Source organism: Coregonus lavaretus (genome assembly GCF_964263955.1).
Source record: "Coregonus lavaretus genome assembly, chromosome: 13".
NCBI classification, from domain to species: domain Eukaryota; kingdom Metazoa; phylum Chordata; class Actinopteri; order Salmoniformes; family Salmonidae; genus Coregonus; species Coregonus lavaretus.
The window spans coordinates 10,735,090-10,756,426 of NC_140000.1; the positions used below are offsets into that span (position 1 = coordinate 10,735,090).

A 21,337-nucleotide genomic window follows, 5' to 3' on the forward strand; every position below is an offset into this window, starting at 1 on the left:
TCTCCATCTCTCTTTCTCTCTGATAGATCTTCCAGATCGCTCCCATGCCTGTCGTCCAATCCCAGCTCCAGCAAGGTGGGGCAGGGCATCCTGGGAGCCCTTTTCCCATTACCATGGGAATGGCCACAGTGGTGCACCCGGGTTCTGCCCCGTCTCAGACTATGCTGCTGCCGCCCCCACCAACCAGGTAGGATGACACACACACACCAACTCCATCTAACAGTGCACTGTTAGCGCTGCTGCCCCACCATAATACATAACACAATGGTTTTGGAAGAAGTGCAGCTCTTGTGTTGTGTGTTAGTCATGCTGTTCTGCTGCTGGTGGCCCAGGCTGTTCTGCCTGCCGCCCACTCACTGCCTCTCAGCTCCACCACACAGACACACTCATCTACTGTTTCCTCTACTGTTCAGTCACCCACTGACCCCCACTGCACCATTTCTGTTTCTCTTTCTCTCCATCTCTCTTCCTCTGTTTCCTCTCGCCTCCTTTCATTCTGGTTCATGTTCTATTTTCCTTTTTTTTTTTTTATCTCTCCTTCACTGCCCGTTTCATCTATCATCTTCTTTCTCTCCCACTCATACACACTTTCTCTCTTTCCCTCTTCACCTTAATTTCCCTCCCCTCCCTCTCTCTTTCCTCTCACACTCTCTAACTCCCTCGGTCTCCTTCTCGCGCTCGCGCTCTCTCTCTCTACCTCTCCCCTCTCACAGGATCACTTATGTCCAGTCCACGCCAGGAGTCCCCTCCCCCCTGCCTCTGGTCTCCACGACAACAGGCTCCTCCTCCCCCCAGCAGGCCCAGCCCACCCCTGGATCTGCATATGTTCCGTCGCCCCTAGCAACGCTGGGCTTTACAGCCATAGCCCCGCCTGGACAGACCCTAGTCCAACCCCTCATCACAGGTCAGTAGAGCCCTGCTACCCGACCCGAGCCCGACGGGCCCCAACATTATACATCAGGTTAGGGCCGGGTAGGGCCTGTTTTTTCATCAATAACTAGGGTACGGGCAGGGCTCAGGTATCGCTAAATTGGTCACTAACATTTTGAAGCGGAACCATTTGCTCGTGCTCTGTAGCGAAGTACAGTCATATCTGACTAAGATCATAACATGGTGTCAGAAGTGCTTCAACCTCGTCCAATATAAAACAGGAGGGGATTATTTAACAGAAAATGAGAATGTTGCTTGAGTTTTGTTTTAGTTTAGAGTCTCTCATGTCTCGTCATTGAGCAGAGCAGCCCAAGCAGAGCTGTTGCTATGGATACTCACAGACCCAGAGCCGCCATGAGCAGAGCGCATGCAGAGTGAGCAGCGCTCACGGAGCGAGTAACCGACAGAGGAGCAGCTGATGGATTTACTAACAGAGGAAGTTATTTAGGGTTTCGGGCAGAGCCGTGCGTTACATTTGGCCTGGGTAGGATAGGGCCTGAACATCACAGGCATGGGTTTGGCTCAGGCTTCAAATTCATGCCCGTGCAGGGCTCTACAGGTCAGTGCATCCACTTGAAGTACATCTAGAATAAGATGGCTCCGTACTGGATAGCTGCTGTTTTGCAAGCTCCGACCCAATTTTGCTTGCTTACTTTATTATCTTGTGTGTTTCTGTTCTACCTTGTTATTTTTAGTATTACATTGTTATTGATCACTGCAGTGTTGGGGTTAGACCTTGCAAGTAAGGCATTTCACTGTACTTGTGCATGTGACATTGAAACTTGAAAATATATTGCACTTTTGAAGTTCCCTGTGAACTGCAACAGTAGCAACAAGAAAACTCCTCTCAGTTTTGAGAACAGGAACAAAACCTTTAGCTTAGAGGAAACTGGCCATTGAAGGGTGTTAACTCCTCTGCCTCTTCTCTTTCTCTATCTCTCTCTTTCTCTTTCTCTTTCTCTACAGGTCAGCCTCCCCTTCTGGCCCCAGTCCAGTCCCCTACCTGCCCCTCCCTCCCCTCTGTCCCAGCCCCAGCCTCTGCTTCAGGGGGACAGATAGTCACCGCCATCTATCCCCCTACCAGCGTCACCATGGCAACCGGGGTGGTCTCCATGGCAACCATACCCCCCAGCATGGTGTACACTGTCTCCAGCCCCTCCAGTCTGTCCTCCCACATCCTGTCCAAACACACATTTGCCCCCACCACACACACACACACCCAGCCCCAGTCGGACAGACAGACAGACAGGCACGCGGGGGAGAGACCCACGGACAGAACGTCTCACTCTCAGTCAGAGAAAGCAGCAGACAGACAAGCGGAGACGCAGGCTGAGCTACAGGCGTACGGACAGACGGACAGGCCAACCCTCACACAGGCGGACAGACAGACGGAGAAGCAAGCCCAGGCCTTCAATAAGAGCAGCAGCTTAGTGGCGCCCCCAAGTGGCTATTCATTGTCCCTGCGGCCCTGCAGCCCCCCTCTGCCTTCTCGCACTTCCAGTAAGTCTTGTTTCTCGAACAAAGCTCTAATGCTTAACAAATGCAAGTATATGAGGTAACGTTAATGTTATTTTTTCTTCTTTCAGCAGGCAGTGCACCAGGCACCCCCAAACTCCCCCAGCTCCCGGCGAGGACCCCTCAGAAAATCAAAGCCACAGTGGCCAACATCCCAGTGGGCAGCTACGAGGGAGGAGGCCGAGGAAAGGAGAGGGAGAAGGACAGAGAGAGGGAAAGGGAGAAAGAAAGAGAGAGCTCTGGGGCCAACAGTCGTTTTCCCTTTGAACTGGAGCGTCCTGGGGAGTCGGGGTCCCCCTCCCAACACACACACCCTGCTGAGGAGTCCCCCTCCTCTGACAGACCCCCTGAGGGACACGGCCCTGTGGACAACACTGACACACGCAGCAGAGAGGCCAGCAACAAGGAGGTGAGAGAGAGATGGAGAGATTTATCTGATGATGGATTGGTTTTGGTTTTTCTTCTCAATAATCAGAGAAAGCAAATGAGATCACATTCATAGAAAATAACATACATTTCTGACTTTTACACCCTGTCTCCCAAAACTAAACCCTCCCAGCATACTGTGTTATTCAACTTGTTCTCCTCTCTGCTCCATACAGTCAGGGTGGAAGGACTCCGTCCCCTCCTCACCCCTGCCCCCTCCCTTGGGTACAGACCCTGCCCTGCCACCTCCCCAGAGCGACAAAGACGCCCCTCCTCCCAAAAAGGTGAAGGCCCGCCCCCCGCCACTCAAAAGGACCTTTGACTCTGTGGACAAGTGAGTTACCTGAGTATAGACACGCCATCTATCCATTTATAAAATATGTTTGTTAGTGAGTATGCCTGAGTATAGTCACACCATTTATCCATTTATAAAATATGTTTGTTAGTGAGTATCCCTGAGTATAGTCACACCATTTATCAATGTATAAAATATGTTTGTTAGTGAGTATCCCTGAGTATAGTCACACCATTTATCCATTTATAAAATATGTTTGTTAGTGAGTATCCCTGAGTATAGTCACACCATTTATCCATTTATAAAATATGTTTGTTAGTGAGTATCCCTGAGTATAGTCACACCATTTATCCATTTATAAAATATGTTTGTTAGTAAGTATCCCTGAGTATAGTCACACCATTTATCCATTTATAAAATATGTTTGTTAGTAAGTATCCCTGAGTATAGTCACACCATTTATCCATTTATAAAATGTTTGTTAGTAAGTATCCCTGAGTATAGTCACACCATTTATCCATTTATAAAATATGTTTGTTAGTAAGTATCCCTGAGTATAGTCACACCATTTATCCATTTATAAAATATGTTTGTTAGTAAGTATCCCTGAGTATAGTCACACCATTTATCCATTTATAAAATATGTTTGTTAGTAAGTATCCCTGAGTATAGTCACACCATTTATCCATTTATAAAATATGTTTGTTAGTAAGTATCCCTGAGTATAGTCACACCATTTATCCATTTATAAAATATGTTTGTTAGTAAGTATCCCTGAGTCATCTTGACATAATCGACTTCAAAGGGTTCAGGTACCTTAGTCATATGTGTTTCTCTCCTCTCTCTCTGTCTCCATCCCCCTCTTTCTCCCAGGGTGTTGTCAGAGGTGTATTTTGAGGAGCGTTTTGCTCAGCTGCCAGAGTTTAGGCCAGAGGAGGTGCTGCCCTCCCCCACCCTGCAGAGCCTGGCCACCTCCCCCCGCGCAATACTGGGCAGCTACCGCCGCAAGAGGAAGAACTCCACAGGTAGGAGAGAAAGAGCGGGGGGAAGAGGAGGTAGAGAGGACTGAAGGAGAGGGAGACAACTCAAATCTCAATTTTGTCTTTCTGTTGCAAAACATTTTGCTACGGTGTGCCCCACTGAAGTAGAAGCATCTGCTAATCGTCTATAACTCTCTCTCATCCCCTCTTCTGTCCAGACCTGGACTCGTCCACAGAGGACCCCGTGTCTCCTAAGAGGAAGAGCAGACGGCGCTCCAGCTGCAGCTCAGAGCCCAGCACACCCAAGAGCGCCGCCAAGTGTGAGGGAGACATCTTCACCTTCGACCGACCAGGTAGGAACACACAGACACACTCACAAAAAAATTTCACACCCTTGTTGTAAGTTAAATTATATTCATGTATAATTAACTGCTAAAACTGCTCTCCCAAATCCTAAGATATATGTTCCATGTTTACACAAATGTTTTATATAAAAGACTAACCAGAGTGTGTGTCTGTTAGCCCCCCCGTCTGTGTGTCCCCCTCCAGGGACAGGGACAGGTGCTGACGGAGAGGACATCCTGGGGGAGCTGGAGTTTGACAAGGTGCCCTACTCCTCTCTGAGACGCACCCTGGACCAGAGACGGGCCCTCGTCATGCAGCTCTTCCAGGAGCACGGCTTCTTCCCCTCAGGTCAGCACACACACACAAGCTTGCATATAGATTCTTACATGCAGTGCATTCGGAAAGTATTCAGACCCCTTGACGTTTTCCACATTTTGTTACATTACAGCCTTATTCTAAAATTGATTAAATTGTTGTCAATCTACACACAATACCCCATAATGACAAAGCAAAAACCGTTTTTTAATCAATTTTAGCAAATGTATAAAAAATAAAAAACTGAAACATTACGTTTACATAAGTATTCAGACTCAGTACATTGTTGAAGCACCTTTGACAGCCTTGAGTCTTCTTGGGTATGACGCTACAAGCTTGGCACACCTGTATTTGGGGAGTTTCTCCCATTATTCTCTGCAGATCCTCTCAAGCTCTGTTAGGTTGGATGGGGAGCGTCACTGCACAGCTATTTTCAGGTCTCTCCAGAGATGTTAGATCGGGTTCAAGTCCGGGCTCTGGCTGGGCCACTCAAGGACATTCAGAGACTTGTCCCGAAGCCGCTCTTGCGTTGTCTTGGCTGTGTGCTTAGAGTCGTTGTCCTGTTGGAAGGTGAACCTTCGCCCCAGTCTGAGGTCCTGAGCGCTCTGGAGCAGGTTTTCATCAAGGATCTCTCTGTACTTTGCTCCGTTCATCTTTCCCTCGATCCTGACTAGTCTCCCAGTCCCTGCCGCTGAAAAACATCCCCACAGCATCATGCTGCAACCACCATGCTTCACCGTAGGGATGGTGCCAGGTTTCCTCCAAACGTGACACTTGGCATTCAGGCCAAAGAGTTCAATCTTGGTTTCATCAGACCAGATAATCTTGTTTCTCATGGTCTGAGAGTCCTTTAGGTGCCTTTTGGCAAATACAAAGCGGGCTGTCATGTGCCTTTTACTGAGGAGTGGCTTCCGTCTGGCCACTCTGCCATAAAGGCCTGATTAGTGGAGTGCTGCATAGATGGTTGTCCTTCTGGAAGGTTCTCCCATCTCCACAGTGGAACTCTGGAGCTCTGTCAGAGTGACCATCGGGTTCTTGGTCACCTCCCTGACCAAGGCCCTTCTCCACTGATTGCTCAGTTTGGCCGGGCGGCCAGCTCTAGGAAGAGTCTTGGTGATTCCAAACTTCTTCCATTTAAGAATGATGAAGGCCGCTGTGTTCTTGGGCACCTTCAATGCTGCAGAAATGTTTTGGTACCCTTCCCCAGATCTGTGCCTTGACACAATCCTGTCTCGGGGCTCTACGGACAATTCCTTCGATCTCATGGCTTGGTTTTTGCTCTGACATGCACTGTCAACTGTGGGACCTTATATAGACAGGTGTGTGCCTTTCCAAATGTCCAATCAATTGAATTTACCACAGGTGGACTCCAATCAAGTTGTAGAAATATCTCAAGGATGATCAATGGAAACAGGATGCACCAGAGCTCAATTTAGAGTCTCATAGCAAAGGGTCTGAATACTTATGTAAATAAAGTATTTCTGTTTTGTATATTTAACACATTTGCAAACATTTCTAAAAACCTGTTTTCACTTTGTCATTATGGGGTATTGTGTGTAGATTGCTGAGGGAAAAAAATTATTTAAACCGTTTTAGAATAAGGCTGAAATGTAACAAAATGTGGAAAAAGGGTAGGGGTCTGAATACTTTCCGAATGCACTGTATGTGCGCAGACATTCATGCCCTCTCTCATACGTACATAGGCCCTACACTCACTCTCACTCTCATTTACCGAGTGTACACATGCGCACACACATCTCAAAAGCCCTCCCCACCTAGCAAAATGAGTTTTTTCTACATTCTTAGTCAATCAACAATAATCAACACTTCCTGTCTCTTCCTCCTCCTGTCCGCCATCAAGCCCAGGCCACGGCAGCCTTCCAGGCACGCTACTCAGACATCTTCCCCACCAAGGTGTGTCTGCAGCTGAAGATCAGGGAGGTCCGCCAGAAGATCATGCAGACCGCCGCCCCCTCTGAGACCAGCGACGCCTCCTCGCTCCCCGGACCCTCTGGCGCCCAATCAGGGGAGGGGACAGGAGGAGGAGGGGCAGAGCCATTGGGAGAGGAGGCGGATCGAGAGAGGGAGGGTAGTCCAGAGGAGCCGAGGGATTCGCAGGAGTCTTCTAGATGAGGGATGCTGACAGGCTGGATTGACCAATCAGCGATGGACCAGTTTCCCAAATCCCTGCCTCCTTCTCTTCCTTCAGTTTTGTTGATGTTACACCCCTCCGTCTCTCCGCGGATCTGGACCTGTCTCTCTTTCTCCAGAGAGCCACGTCAGAAAGAGCAAGTGGAAGAGACAAAGAAAGAGGATGTGTGTTTGTAAAATGTGTCAGAGGTGGAATTGTTTAAAACTTAAAAGGGGATTTTTTTAAAAGTGTAATTCCCCCTCTCCAAAAAAGGACATTTAAAAATACCAGTGACACACACACACACTGATGAACTTCAAACTCCAATACCCACACTTGAATTAGCAATCTGTTAGTAATATTAATATTATCCTTGTAAGCTTCCATTGATGCCAGTGGACTATAGACCAATAACAACTCTCCACCTGTTACCCATTGCCTTGGAGCAGGGCCCATATTTCAGACTGAATAACATATCACATAGTGGGACTGTTTTAAAGGTCATTTATCTCAGTCTAACAGGACTGTCGTTGTTGTTTTTAAAATAAGGGCTTGGGAAGCAAGATCAGTTAATTGGCTGCCGAAGAGGGTCTGGCTCTTAAGTCTCCCATTGGCTCATTTGTTTCTGCTGGACATTAGGGGGCTGGGCCCCCACTGGCTTGAGATGATGCCATTGGATGGAGAGCCCGCGCAACCCTTGTGAGGGATCAGAAGGATCCTTGTTGTATTGGTTGATTTTTCTCTACTTTGATCCATAAAAGCAGACCTTCAGGACAGGTCTGTGAGGGGGACTGGAGAGTTTAGGACCTCGCCCTCTCTTCCCATGATTGGCTACAGAAGATGCCAGTAAGGTGGGTACCAAGCGTTCCTGCTAGTCTGATTAGCTCGCCATGAGGGAAGGAGGCGGGGAGAAAGAGTCAATGGGCACATCATGGCTCTTCATTGGACTGAAGTGTCGCTTCAACCATGTTTTATGTATTTGTAGACTTTAGTTGAGAACCCAGAGGCCATCAGGCTGACTAGGCCCATCTTTTCTTTTTTTTTTTTTTTTTAAAGAAAACTAACGTGTCTTTTTAAAAATCAAACTCATGTAACTTTCCAGTTGATTATCTTATTATTGTGTTATTACTGTTACTAATATTACTCCTGTCATTGTTATAGTGGGCCTTATCCTTACCATGGGCTGGTATCAATGCCATTAGATGAGCTCTCTCAACCTGTTTTCTTATTTGAGGGCAAATAGAATAGGACGTGTGAGAGAAATGGTCCTCACTTGTGCCTCTTCCCTTTCAACACCCTCACCTCGCCCCAGCAAGGACCTGGGGTGACAATCTTTTTATTCATTTCAACGAGGGAAAACAAAGAAAAGAGGGTTGACATTTGTATACAAGAGTAATAAGAAGTATGTTTTTGGACAACCCTGTATACCACTCTCTCACTCCCCTGCTAGTAAGTTTGATTCTATAGCCTCGCCACTTGTATTCCTCCTTCCTCCAGCTCTTTTCCTTCCCTTCTCACTCCCTTACTGTTCTCTCCAGACCTTATTTGTTGGGTGGGAGGAGAGAAGGCCGGAGGGGGCAGGGCAGTACAAAGAGTGGTAGGGTATAATATTGGTCGTCTTTGTGCAAGACATGGTTGTGTTGTACATATTATTTACTGTAGAGTCAGGAGACTCGCTATAATATTGATAAGGAACAATGTGTAACAGACATGTTTTAATTGACTTTTAAAAAACGCCATTACACAAGGTGAAACTCCAGAAATTGACAAATGAATAATAAATATGAATATTAACGTTTGTGGTTACTCCTTGTTTTACTGAGATACAGTATGCAAGATATAGATTTATGAATAATTTAAGTTTGTATCTGTATCTTTCAGTATACAAATGGATGTTCAAGTTAACATATTTTCACTAGTTTTTCATGTACACACAGCTGAACCATAGTTATTGATTAGTTATTGTCCAACTATACTGAACAAAAATATAAATGCAACATGTAAAGTCTTGGTCCCATGTTTCATGAGCTGAAATGAAAGATCCCAGACATTTTCCATACGCACAAAAAGCTTATTTCTCTCAAATTTTGTGCACAAATGTATTTACATCCCTGTCAGTGAGCATTTCTCCTTTGCCAAAATAATCCATCCACCTGACTGGTATAGCATATCAAGAAGCTGATGAAACAGCAAGATCATTACACAGGTGCACCTTCTGCTGGGGACAGCAAAAGGCTACTCTAAAATGTGCAGTTTTGTCATACAACAATGCCACAGATGTCTCAAGTTTTGAGGGAGCGTGCAATTGGCATGCTGACTGCACGAATGTCCATCAGAGCTGTAGCCAGAGAATTTAATGTTCATTTCTCTACCATAAGCCACCTCAAATGTTTTTTTTAGAGAATTTGGCAGTACATCCAACCGGCCTCATAACCGCAGACCACGTGTAACCATGCCAGCCCAAGACCTCCACATCTGGCTTTTTCACCTGTGGGATCGTCTGAGACCAGCCACCCGGATAGCTGATGAAACGGGGAAGTATTTAGGTCTGTAATAAAGCTCTTTTGTGGGGAGAAACACAATCTGATTGGCTGGGGATGGCTCCCCAGTGGGTGGGCCTACAGTGGCTTGCGAAAGTATTCACCCCCCTTGGCATTCTTCCTGTTTTGTTGCCTTACAACCTGGAATTAAAATTGATTTTTGGGGGGGGGTTTATCATTTCATTTATACAACATGCCTACCACTTTGAAGATGCAACATATTTTTTGTGAAACAAACCAATAAGACAAAAAAACAGAACTTGAGTGTGCATAACTATTCACCCCCCCAAAGTCAATACTTTGTAGAGACACCTTTTGCAGAAATTACAGCTGCAAGTCTCTTGGGGTATGTCTCTATAAGCTTGGCACATCTAGCCACTGGGATTTTTGCTCATTCATCAAGGGAAAACTGCTCCAGCTCCTTCAAATTGGATGGGTTCTGCTGGTGTACAGCAATCTTTAAGTCATACCACAGATTCTCAATTGGATTGAGGTCTGGGCTTTGACTTGGCCATTCCAATATATTTAAATGTTTTCCCTTAAACCACTCGAGTGTTGCTTTAGCAGTATGCTTAGGGTCATTGTCCTGCTGGAAGGTGAACCTCCGTCCCAGTCTCAAATCTCTGGAAGACTGAAACAGGTTTCCCTCAAGAATTTCCCTGTATTTAGCGCCATCCATCATTCCTTCAATTCTGACCACACCTACTCATTCAAGGGTTTTTCTTTATTTTTACTATTTTCTACATTGTGGAATAATAGTGAAGACATCAAAACTATGAAATAACACATCAAAATATATTTTAGATTCTTCAAAGTAGCCACCCTTTGCCTTGATGACAGCTTTGCACACTCTTGGCATTCTCTCAACCAGCTTCACCTGGAATACTTTTCCAACGGTCTTGAAGGAGTTCCCACATATATTGAGTACTTGTTGGCTACTTTTCCTTCACTCTGCGGTCCAACTCATCCCAAACCATCTCAATTGAGTTGAGGTCGGGTGATTGTGGAGGCCAGGTCATCTGATGCAGCACTCCATCACTCCTTCTTGGTCAAATAGCCCTTATACAGCCTGGAGATGTGTTGGGTCATTGTCCTGTTGAAAAACAAATCATAGTCCAACTAAGCCCAAACCAGATGAGATGGCGTATCGCTGCAGAATGCTGTGGTAGCCATGCTGGTTACGTGTGCCTTGAATTGTAAATAAATCACTGACAGTTTCACCAGCATAGCACCATCACACCTCCTCCACCATGCTTCACGGTGGGAACCACACATGCGGAGATCACCCGTTCACCTACTCTGTGTCTCACAAAGACACGGCGGTTGGAACCAAAAATCTCAAATTTGGACTCATCAGACCAAAGGACAGATTTCCACCGGTCTAATGTCCATTGCTCGTCCAAGCAAGTCTCTTCTTCTTATTAGTGTCCTTTAGTAGTGTTTTCTTTGCAGCAATTCGACCATGAAGGCCTGATTCACGCAGTCTCCTCTGAACAGTTGATGTTGAGATGTGTCTGTTACTTGAACTCTTTTGAAGCATTTATTTGGGCTGCAATTTCTGAGGTCGGTAACTAATGAACTTATCCTCTGCAGCAGAGGTAACTCTGGGTCTTCTTTTCCTGTTGCGGTCCTCATGAGAGCCAGTTTCATCATAGCGCTTGATGGTTTTTGCGACTGCACTTGAAGAAATTATCAAAGTTCTTGAAATGTTCAGGATTGACTGACCTTCATATCTTAAAGTAATGATGGACTGTCGTTTCTCTTTGCTTATTTGATCTGTTCTTGCCATAATATGGACTTGGTCTTTTACCAAATAGGGCTATCTTCTCTATACCAACCCTACCTTGTCACAACACAACTGATTGGCTCAAACGCATTAAGGAAGGAAGGAAATTCCACAAATTTATTTTTAACAAGGCACACCTGTTAATTGAAATGCATTCCAGGTGACTACCTTGTGAAGCTGGTTGAGAGAATGCCAAGAGTGTGCAAAGCTTTCATCAAGGCAAAGGGTGTCTACTTTGAAGAATCTCAAATATAAAATATATTTTGATTTGTTTAACTTTTTTTGGTTACTACATGATTCCATATGTGTTATTTCATAGTTTTGATGTCGTCACTTATTATACAATGTAGAAAATAGTAAAAATAAAGAAAAACCCTTGAATGAGTAGGTGTGTCCAAACTTTTGACTGGTACTGTATATATATATATATATAACAGTTTAGTCATTGGGGAGAATGCTACGACAAGCAAGGACATACATCATAAGAAATGTATTGAGAAGACGAAAGGCGAATACTGCACATTAAACAATATAAGTGTTAATTTTCCCTGGGCTTGATCTGTTCTTCAAAAGGAAGGAGAATGGGGTCCAGTCTCACCCCCAATCACAATACACACAGTAACACACACAGTCGCAGAACACAACAGTCATAGCATATTATCAAACATCATTTAATCATTCATTTATATATTTACAGCAAAAGGAGGAAAAGTCATTGGTTTCAAAGTAAAAATCACATATTACAGACGAGCACTGAATGAACATCCATGGGCAGTCAAGAACATGACTGAAGCACAGGAAATGGCCCTCGATTCACGTCTGTCACAACTACCTCTCCGCCACCACTGACCGGATCTGACCTGTCTTTCTGAACATGAGATCGTAACACAATTTGGTCTGTAGGAGTGAATGAACACCCATTGTTGTCCTGCCTGCTGCAATTGTAGACAATCATTTTTATACTCAACAATGACAACCAGACCAGCCGTTTTTCTACACTCCTGTAGTTCACTAGATCATAGTTTAATGTTTCTCCCACTCTTCCCCATACATTCACCCCAATGGGATAACAGTCAGTAAAACATGCTCTCTGCCATTCAAGGGTCAGTACAGTCCCACAGCCCACACAGGAGGTTCTGTCATGGTTCTCCGATAGTTGAGCCTCTCTCACTGGCTCTCAGTAGCTGTAGATCATTCTGTGAGGCTTGTTTGATGGTTCTATGATGGTTCTGTGATAGTTCTGAGTTGTGTCTCTTTGACCCTCAGAGTATCTAGATAGTCGTGTGTGGGTTCTGTGATGGTTCTGTGAGGGTTATCTGATGGTCCTGTCATGGTTCTGAGTTGTCTCTGTCTGGCCATTAGATGAGCTGTAGGCTTTCTACAGTGATGGAGTCCATCCCCAGACTGTTCTCCAGGGCTGTGTGGTAGATCTCTATAGCCTCAGCCAGGGGCAGGGTTCCTCCCTCACTGGTCTCTATGATGGCGATGGTCTCCCCAAACTCATTACACATGATGGTGGGAGTGCCCTGGGTCTGGATAGGAAAGGAAGCATTGTATGGAGGATGTGAGAGAAAAACATATTTGAAGAACATATTTTCTCAATTTTACAGACTCACAGAGTCCGCAGACAGACAGACCCCGCCAGCCCCTCCCCCTCACCTGCTGTAGGTCCGACGTCTGTATGTGGATCAGCTGAGGCTGCCCATTGGCCAGTTCCACCTGGGATGCCTCCACTAGCGTCACGGCGGCACTGGTCTCCATGGCAACCTGTGCTGCGGCCGCCTCCTCCTGCCGTGCGTGGGTCTTCCTGTGGTTCCGCAGGTTGGAGAAGGACTTGAAGGCCTTGCCACACACCAGACAGGCGTGGGGGCGCTCCCCTGTGTGCGTACGCCGGTGCTCCGCCAGGTGCATGCTCTGGACAAAGCCCTTGTCACATATTTCGCAGCGGAATGGCCGCTCCCCTGTGTGTGTGCGCAGGTGCTCTCGCAGGTGCGTGTTCTGCCGGAAGCGCTTGCCACACAGGTTGCAGGGGAAGGGGCGCTCTCCTGTGTGGATGCGCTGATGCAAGGCCACGCCAGAGGAGGAGACAAACAGCTTACCGCAGGTGAGGCACTGGTGGGATTTACCCCTGGGAACTGCACCACCACAGGACCGACCAGGAACAAGGCCGTGGCTCAGCTGATGCAGACGCCAGTTGGCTGCAGAGTTGAGCTTCTTCCCACACACAGTGCAGTCCAGGCCCCCTCGCATGCTGCTGGTGGTCCCTGGGTCTTCTGAGGTGGAGGGCTCTGAGAGGGGCTCCCCATCAGGGCACACTTGGGGCTGGCTCTCTAACCCTCCCTCTCCGTCTGCCTGAGCCTCAGTGGGGTGGACCTCCTGACAGTGGCGGTCTCTCTTCCTCCTGTGCAGGAAGCCAGCCTGGCAGTGGGGGCAGGAGAATGGGGCCGGGGCCCCCGGGTGCACAGTGTAGCGGTGGGCGGCTAGCTTGGCCGGCCGTACGAAGGTGGCCGGGCAGTCCGGGCAGGGCGAGGGAGTGAGGTTGGCATGGAGCAGGCGGTGCTGCCGGAGGTTGGATGACTGGGTGAATGTCCGGTGGCAGATGTCGCAGCGGTAGGGGCGCATGCCAGAGTGGGTGAGGTTGTGGCGAGACAGGTTGGCCAGGGACGAGAAGGTCTTACCGCAGTCTGAGCACTGGAAGGGCCGCTCGCCGGTGTGTGTGCGCAGGTGGTTGCGTAGGTGCATCTGCTTCTTGAAGGTCTTGGTGCACACGGAGCACTTGAAGCGGCTCTCGGAGACGTGGGCCGTATGGCGGTGTTTGACTAGGCGGAGCAGGGAGGGGAAAGACTGAGAGCAGGAGGGGCAGGGGAACGCGCCCCGGGGGCCAGAGGGGTTAGGGTCAGTAGAGGAACCAGGATCAGCGGTCTGTTCTCCAGGTTGGGACTCTCCACTGCCCCCTAGTGTCCCCTCCACATCCACCCCGTTCTCCTTTTCCCCCTCTGCCCTGCTCAGGGAGCTGGAGGCAGTGTCCTCCCCCGACCCGCCTATCTCCATCTCAGCCTCAGTGAGGGGGGCCATCAGGTTCTCCTCGCCCCCCTCCGTCTCCATGGGGCTGCCCTCACCCCCGTCCCCCTCCCTCAGGGCCCGGGCTCTCTGAAGGATGGACAGGGCTGACAGGGACACCCTCCTGGGGGCTGCTGGGACCTGCAAAGGACAACGTCAAAACACATGCTAATACATTGACCAGTATGGGACTGAATTTAACTAGAGAAACAAAACATTTGCACACATTTCTCATTGATGATTTGCGCAAAACATTTCTCAAGTTAGAATTTTGAACTATATTACCATTTTTAAAAAGAAAACGTGGTTACCAGGACGACAGGGGTAGGTGTAGCGGTGGCCACTTTGGTGGTGTGTGTTCTACGGTGGTACAGGAACTTGGTCATATTGCTGAAGGTCTTGGCACAGTGCTCACACCTGTGGAGCGGCTCTGCTGTGTGAGACTTCCTACAGGACAGAGCGAGGGATGAGGAGACAGAGGTAGAGAGGGGCAGATATAAAAGAGAAGAGAAGAATTGTCTCAGAGAAAAGCAATAGACAGAAAAACATTGGGGATTGTGATGGTTCATGACGATGAGAACATGATGTCTGTTCAGGCACCTACCTGTGTATGATGAGGGTCATTTCGGTGTTGAAGCCGTGACCACAGTCCACACACAGATACCGAGCCTCCCCGGAGTGAGTGCGCATGTGTGTCTGCAGCGACGCCGCCTTCTTAAACACCTTGTCGCACTCCCGGCACTCGTACGTGCCATGCTCGTGCACGCGCCTGTGAGCCGCCAGGCGATTGGCTGACGTGAAGGTACGCTGGCATTGGCTGCACTGCAGGCATAGAGGTGTGTTTCCAGATCTTTTAGCCAGGGCGCGTCTCCCTGTTCCCTTCCCCCTCTCCTCTGCCACCCTCCCCCCATTCTCCTCCCTTCTCTCCTCCTCCGTCCCTCTGTCCTCCTCGTATCCCATCATCACCCCGTCCTCGCCGCTCTCCTTCTCCTGGGCCAGGAAGTGCTCCCCCTGGTGTTGCAGGAAGTCCTCTGGGGTCTGGAAGAGGGCGGCACACTCAGAGCACTCATAGGGGTGGAAGATCACCACCTCCCCCTGCTGCTGTTTCTCCTCCCGGACAGCATACAGCGCCACCTCCAGTCTCTGGAGGCCGTTCTCTGGGACCCCCAGCTTTCCTACCGAGCCCACCCCTAGAGGAGTGAGCAGAGGGGGCAGCAGCTTGGCACGCCGTAGGCCGGGGGTACTGGAGCCATCGGCCAGGGCCTGGGCACTGCAGATCTGGAGACGCATGGTGGCCGAGCCAGGAAGGGGGGAGGCGGGGGGTAGGAAGGTGGCCCGGGAGGGGGTTGAGGGCTGAGGGGCAGACTGCTGTTGTTGTTGCTGCTGGGCCAGGACCTGAGAGGGGGGCACAGACATGATCATTTATGAGTGAGAATAACTGGTAACTGGTTTTTAAAAGCTATGCGTTTTTGACATGAGGTGTGTACAGTACCTGTGCTAAGATCTCCCCGGCTTGTTGTTCACTCAAGACAAAGTTCTGAACACTGACCAAGGGTGTCACAGTACCATCGGGCTGCAGCACATACTCCTGGGAGAGAGAGGAGGGGGGAGGAAGTTTGAGCCAAGAAAGGAAACACCTAATTCTGCTTTTGCGCTAAAGAACTTTAGCCTGTAAGCCCTTTGATGAAGGGTTTACTGATGAAATGTGTTGCTATTTAATACTCACAGTCTCTGTGGCACTGTGTGTGCTGCTCTTGCTGTGGGTCTGTCTGTGGGCCAGCCACACCTCCGGAGAGTCAAACAGGGCCAGGCAGTCTAGACACTGGTACTGGATGGGCCCAGACACCTGGCCCTCTGTCCCTGCCTCGTCTGTCTCCAACACCTCACACAGTTCTGGGGAACACAACGTTCAGCAGGTGAGTCTCACTATTTTTTAAATTTATTTAACCTTTATTTAACCAGGTAAGCCAGTTGAGAACAAGTTCTCATTTACAACTGCGACCTGGCCAAGATAAAGCAAAGCAGTGCAATAAAAACAACAACACAGAGTTACATATGGGGTAAAACAAAACATAAAGTCAAAAATACAACAGAGAATATATATACAGTGTGTGCAAATGTAGCAAGTTATGGAGGTAAGGCAATAAATAGGCCATAGTGCAAAATAATTACAATTAGTATTAACACTGGAATGATAGATGTGCAAGAGATGATGTGCAAATAGAGATACTGGGGTGCAAATGAGCAAAATAAATAACAATATGGGGATGAGGTAGTTGGGTGGGCTAATTTCAGATGGGCTGTGTACAGGTGCAGTGATCGGTAAGGTGCTCTGACAACTGATGCCTAAAGCTAGTGAGGGAGATAAGAGTCTCCAGCTTCAGAGATCTAGCCCCTCTACGTTTAAACAACCTCTGCCTTTCCTCCTTGAAACAAACCACCACATTTCACCCCCACTCCCTCTCTTCAAGACACATATCCACCCTTTCCAGTCCTCCACCATCCTCCCCCTCTCACCATGCTCCTCTGTCTCAAACCCTGCCTCTCTCATGTGCAGCTCCTGGTGCAGTAGCAGTTCATCTGGGTTCCTGAGGAGGGTGCCACACTCCAGGCACTGGTACTGACTCTCCCCGTCCTCTGAGATGCCCTGGATGGCCATGGCCTCCCCAGTCTCCCCCTCTTCTCCCTCCTGCCCTGTGTGGATCTGCTGGTGTACCAGCACTTCTTCTAGGGTGTTGAAGAGCTGGTGGCACTCGCTGCACATGTACTGGTGCTGCACGTCGTACATGCCCTCTGGGTCCTCCTGCTGGTCATCCATGACTACTGCAAGGCGGTTTTTGTAAGACCGTGTGTGTGTTAGTCAGCACAATTAAATGAATGAGAAAAAGTCTCCAGTCCTGGTCTGAGTTATATCTCGGTGTTACAATCCTGAAACAAGTGTGCCTCGATGGTTGAATTGAAGACTTTGATGTCTGTTAGCGAGCAAACAGTGTGTTGTGAGTTTTAGGGCTTGAACCAGTAACAATGATTTGTAAAGTCTAGTTTAGCTAGCCTCTTTCCTCATGTCTCGCACTATGATGTTCTGTGATGTCAGGACAACAGGGAGGGAACCTGCAAAAAAGCAAAATACGGTAGTCTCAGTCAGCTATTTGGTATCACCTGTTCCAAACCCCAACTGCCCCACTGACATTCTTTTAGTTTACAATGATGTAGGTAATTTCCATATAAAAGGACCCATAAGCACCAACATGGGAAGTTCATAGGAGCATATCCCAATCTGGCCCTCATATAATTATGGCCACCTAATCATCCCCAGCTTCCAATTGGCTCATTCATCACCCCTCTTCTCCCCTGTAACTATTCCCCAGGTTGTAGCTGTAAATGAGAATGTGTTCTCAGTCAACTAAGGGTTAAATAAATACAATAAAAGTAGTTTTAAAAAATATATATCAAAATGGGTGTCACATTAAAGCTAAGAGTCTATATTTTTGGGAAATGAAGGCATAGATAAATGTTTCTAGTAATTGCTTTGATTTCTGGTCAAACAGATGGAAAAGGGGTCTTAGAAAACATCTCCCAGAAAAAGTCTTAAAAAGGTATTAGAAATACATCAAAACACAATAATATAGGGCGGCGGGTAGCTTAGTGGTTAAGAGCGTTGTGCCAGTACCCGAAAGGTCGCTGGTTCTAATCCCCGAGCCGACTAGGTGAAAAATATGTCGATGTGCCCTTGAACAAGGCACTTAACCCTAATTGCTCCTGTAAGTCGCTCGGGATAAGAGCGTCTGCTAAATGACTAAAATGTAATATTTAAGTAAATCTATATTTTGTTTTGGAGAAATTATTTGCCTTCTTAAACACTGCCTTGTGCCTTGTAATTCTGTTACCAAAAACCCACATATCTTTAAGATATTTTCTACTTTCTCTCCCTCATGAGGAGGGAGGATAATGAAAGTTCACAGAAGTAACAAGTAAAGGTAGACCTACCAATTAGTTAGTGTTTTTACGGTTTATGAATTATTAAGTGATTAAAACTCTTAATTCTGTTACCAAATCGGTAACAGAATTACAGAAAAAACAGTAACGGAATTACAGCAATTGAATTAGCTACAATGGGAAATCAAATCATAGTCACAAACCACAGTTTGGAGGGCTAATGTCCTCACTTCCACTGGCATACTGTTATGTTCAGCTCATAACTGTTTTCTTTCTTTTTCTGTTGTCTGGTGGTCAAAGCGAGAGTGTGAAAACTGTCTGGACAACCCCTCCTGCTCTTCTCGCTCTCTCTCCAGTTAATGTTACCTCTCCCGGCTCTTACTGACACCTACCCATGAGCCCCCTCTCTTTCCATTTATTGTTACTGTAACCAGCATCCGCACCCACTGAGCACCGACCGACACCGGACGTCCATGGACGTTGAAAAGTAGTTGAAATTTCAACGTCCACAGACGTCATTTTTGGGGCCGGTCCAGACAAGCCTTGATTTGGCCCAAACATAGATGTCCATGATTGGTGACCAGACCAAATCTGAACCAATCATAGACATCTATGTTTCACAAGTTTGGACAGCACAGTACAGTGAAGAAAAGTGGAGTATAGTTCAGTACAGTAGAGTTCAGTACAGTAGAGCACACTAGAGTACAGTAATGTACTGTATTGTACTGTATTGTACTGTACTCTGCTGTGATGTACTGTACTCTATTGTTCTCTACTGTAATGTCCAAAACTTGTGAAACATAGACATATATGATTGGTTCAGATTTGGTCAGGTCCAACCAAATTTGGTATTGTTTGGGGGCAGAGCTCATTATAATAATAGCCAGCGTGTAGAATGATACCCATATATGCAAAGGACGATATTGCATATTTCTACCTTTGTGTACCTATTCAGGATAAATCTCAATAAAGAAAATGACATTCATATCCATAAATAATGCATTTCTGTGTGGTACAGATCAGGGACACATGCTGTAATTCCGTTACTGTAATTCTGTTACTTCACTTACTGTAATTCAATAACCAAAATAGATTTACCGTAATTCTGTTAACAAAAACTTTGCATCTACACTATTCTTCCAGTAAATGTTTTTTGTTTAGCATACATTTTAAAGTGAGAAATCTGAGTCTCAGCCTAATTCTGTTACCATGGAATTGCCCTGTAGCTATTACATGGTTCCATAAAATCGTCATAGAAAATAGAGCTGATAGCTACAAGCTAATCAGAAGCTGCTACAAGCAGCAGAAGCTAGCTGCACGCAGGCGCCAAATGGTGGTAGACGGGATGTGTATTGTTACATGCATTTTTTTTCTACTCAAATATGCCATATAATTCATGCCATTAAGTTTATACAAGCTACATTGCTGCAGAACTGATCCTGTGTAGCATGATAGCTTGTAACATTGCTTCCTGTGTGTTATCATTCATGTGGCGAGCTGTTGGCGGCGCTCTCTCGGATATCCGAGACCTCTTCGGAGGCACCGCTGTCTCCTGACTGTGGCTTCCCGGCTCAAGGCGGTCGTCAGGCGGCGCTATCCACTTTTCCCCGCAGGTCTCCGGTAGACACGACAGGCCCTTCCTTCCCCTCCCGTTCAAATAATCTTACCTCTCATCTACTGTCGTTGGACAATCCGTCGTGAGGTAGCCACAAAGCTCCGCAGAAGCAACAATGCACTCTCCGTTCCGTCTTTAAGCGAATAATGCACTGATTCAACAATACGCTTTTAAAATCGTGAACCACCTTCTGTCAGAGAAACATTTCGGTGCACGAAAAACATCGTTTGTCCGCGGATCGTTCGCATGTTGTCGGCACGCTGGGCCGCCTCGCGCTCTGGCCCTGTGACTTTGGAAGGCAGTGATTGGATACATTCCCTGTCAGTCATCAAGCAGTCTTTGCTTGGCAGACAGGGCATTTTCACATAACGTACTGTATATTTGCGGTAGTTTACTGTCGCCATGTCAGTGTAGTTTGTCATTTGTTCTTGTATCTACTTTAGACCTGTTTTACAATTTTTTCAAATAGCACTCATCTGATCCTATTTGTTTAAACTTAAAATAATGGAAACTTTGAATAATGGGTAATTGTTACGCTATATCAGGGTTCTTCAATTCCGGTCCTGGAGGGCCGAAACACCTCTGTTTTTCATCCTCTCCTTCTAATCAGGGGCTAATTCAGACCTGGGACACCAGGTGAGTGCAATTATCTACCAGGTAGAAATAAAAAACAGAAGTGTTTTGGCCCTCCAGGACCGGAATTGAAGAACCCTGCGCTATATTAATATCACCATAATGAGAATATGTACATTGTACAGTGTTTGCTAACCCTGCCATCTGAAACAGCAATAAAATGACTTCTATAACTTGTTATTGAATTGCCACAGGCTGACACTCACCTCTGCTCCAACTCCTAAGTTGTCTGAATGAAGACTAGAGTGGCTAAAGGTGCTTGCCCACCAGGCAGTGAGAAGACTCCACTCTCAATTCTTCTGGTGATAACACCATGTGGACCTGCTATATTTTTTGATTTTCAAATCTCTTTTCATGCCAAGACGGTCAACTTGGTCTGCTCTTTTCTCTACCTTGGTGTGTGTATGTCTGTCTCACTGTGTGTGTGTAATTCTTAGGGGTCAGATCTTCAAACTGCATTGCTGACTTTTCCCAAATTTTGCTTGAGATGTATTTATGCTGTCGTCGACCCCCCTGGGTTTCTTTACATCAGTGGTTCCCAACTAGGCGTACTAGGACCCCTGGGGGTACTTGGCCTATCCACGGGGGTACTTGAGAAGATTCAGGAGACCATAGGCTTACTGGTAAAATGCACATGAGGGGGTACTTCATGGCTACTCCGGGCAGAGCAAAATTCAGTTGATGGTACATTAACCGAAAAAGGTTGGGAACCACTGCTCTACATTTTCAACTCCTTAATGCAAATTACATTTTAGAGCAGTCATCATTTCTTCAGTCACCATTCATTTGGTAGCATTACAATTGTCAAGACAAGCACAAGAAGAAGCACT

The 21,337-nt window shown here is 47.0% G+C and overlaps 2 protein-coding genes across 2 annotated transcripts in view; one reads left to right on the forward strand and one right to left on the reverse strand.

Annotated features, from left to right (window-relative positions):
* Window positions 1-8,735, forward strand: part of LOC311139358 (protein capicua homolog) — a 52,859-nt gene extending 44,124 nt beyond the window's left edge. Inside the window, exons 14-22 of the mRNA XM_084174230.1 lie at window positions 27-187; window positions 714-904; window positions 1,897-2,430; window positions 2,517-2,854; window positions 3,048-3,205; window positions 4,040-4,191; window positions 4,365-4,499; window positions 4,669-4,839; window positions 6,668-8,735. Of these exons, the coding sequence (XP_084030356.1) occupies window positions 27-187; window positions 714-904; window positions 1,897-2,430; window positions 2,517-2,854; window positions 3,048-3,205; window positions 4,040-4,191; window positions 4,365-4,499; window positions 4,669-4,839; window positions 6,668-6,939 (2,112 nt within the window). The 3' untranslated portion in view covers window positions 6,940-8,735. The remainder of the gene's footprint in view (window positions 1-26; window positions 188-713; window positions 905-1,896; window positions 2,431-2,516; window positions 2,855-3,047; window positions 3,206-4,039; window positions 4,192-4,364; window positions 4,500-4,668; window positions 4,840-6,667) is intronic.
* Window positions 8,736-11,922: 3,187 nt separating this feature from the next.
* Window positions 11,923-20,161, reverse strand: LOC311140160 (uncharacterized protein). The gene is made up of 8 exons (XM_084175100.1): window positions 19,927-20,161; window positions 16,841-17,434; window positions 16,050-16,216; window positions 15,816-15,911; window positions 14,928-15,718; window positions 14,635-14,770; window positions 12,923-14,464; window positions 11,923-12,795 (listed from the first exon to the last, which is right to left on the reverse strand). The coding sequence occupies exons 2-8, from the start codon at window positions 17,139-17,141 to the stop codon at window positions 12,622-12,624; spliced, it is 3,207 nt and encodes a 1,068-aa protein (XP_084031226.1). The 5' UTR covers window positions 17,142-17,434; window positions 19,927-20,161; the 3' UTR covers window positions 11,923-12,621.
* Window positions 20,162-21,337: the final 1,176 nt, after the last annotated feature.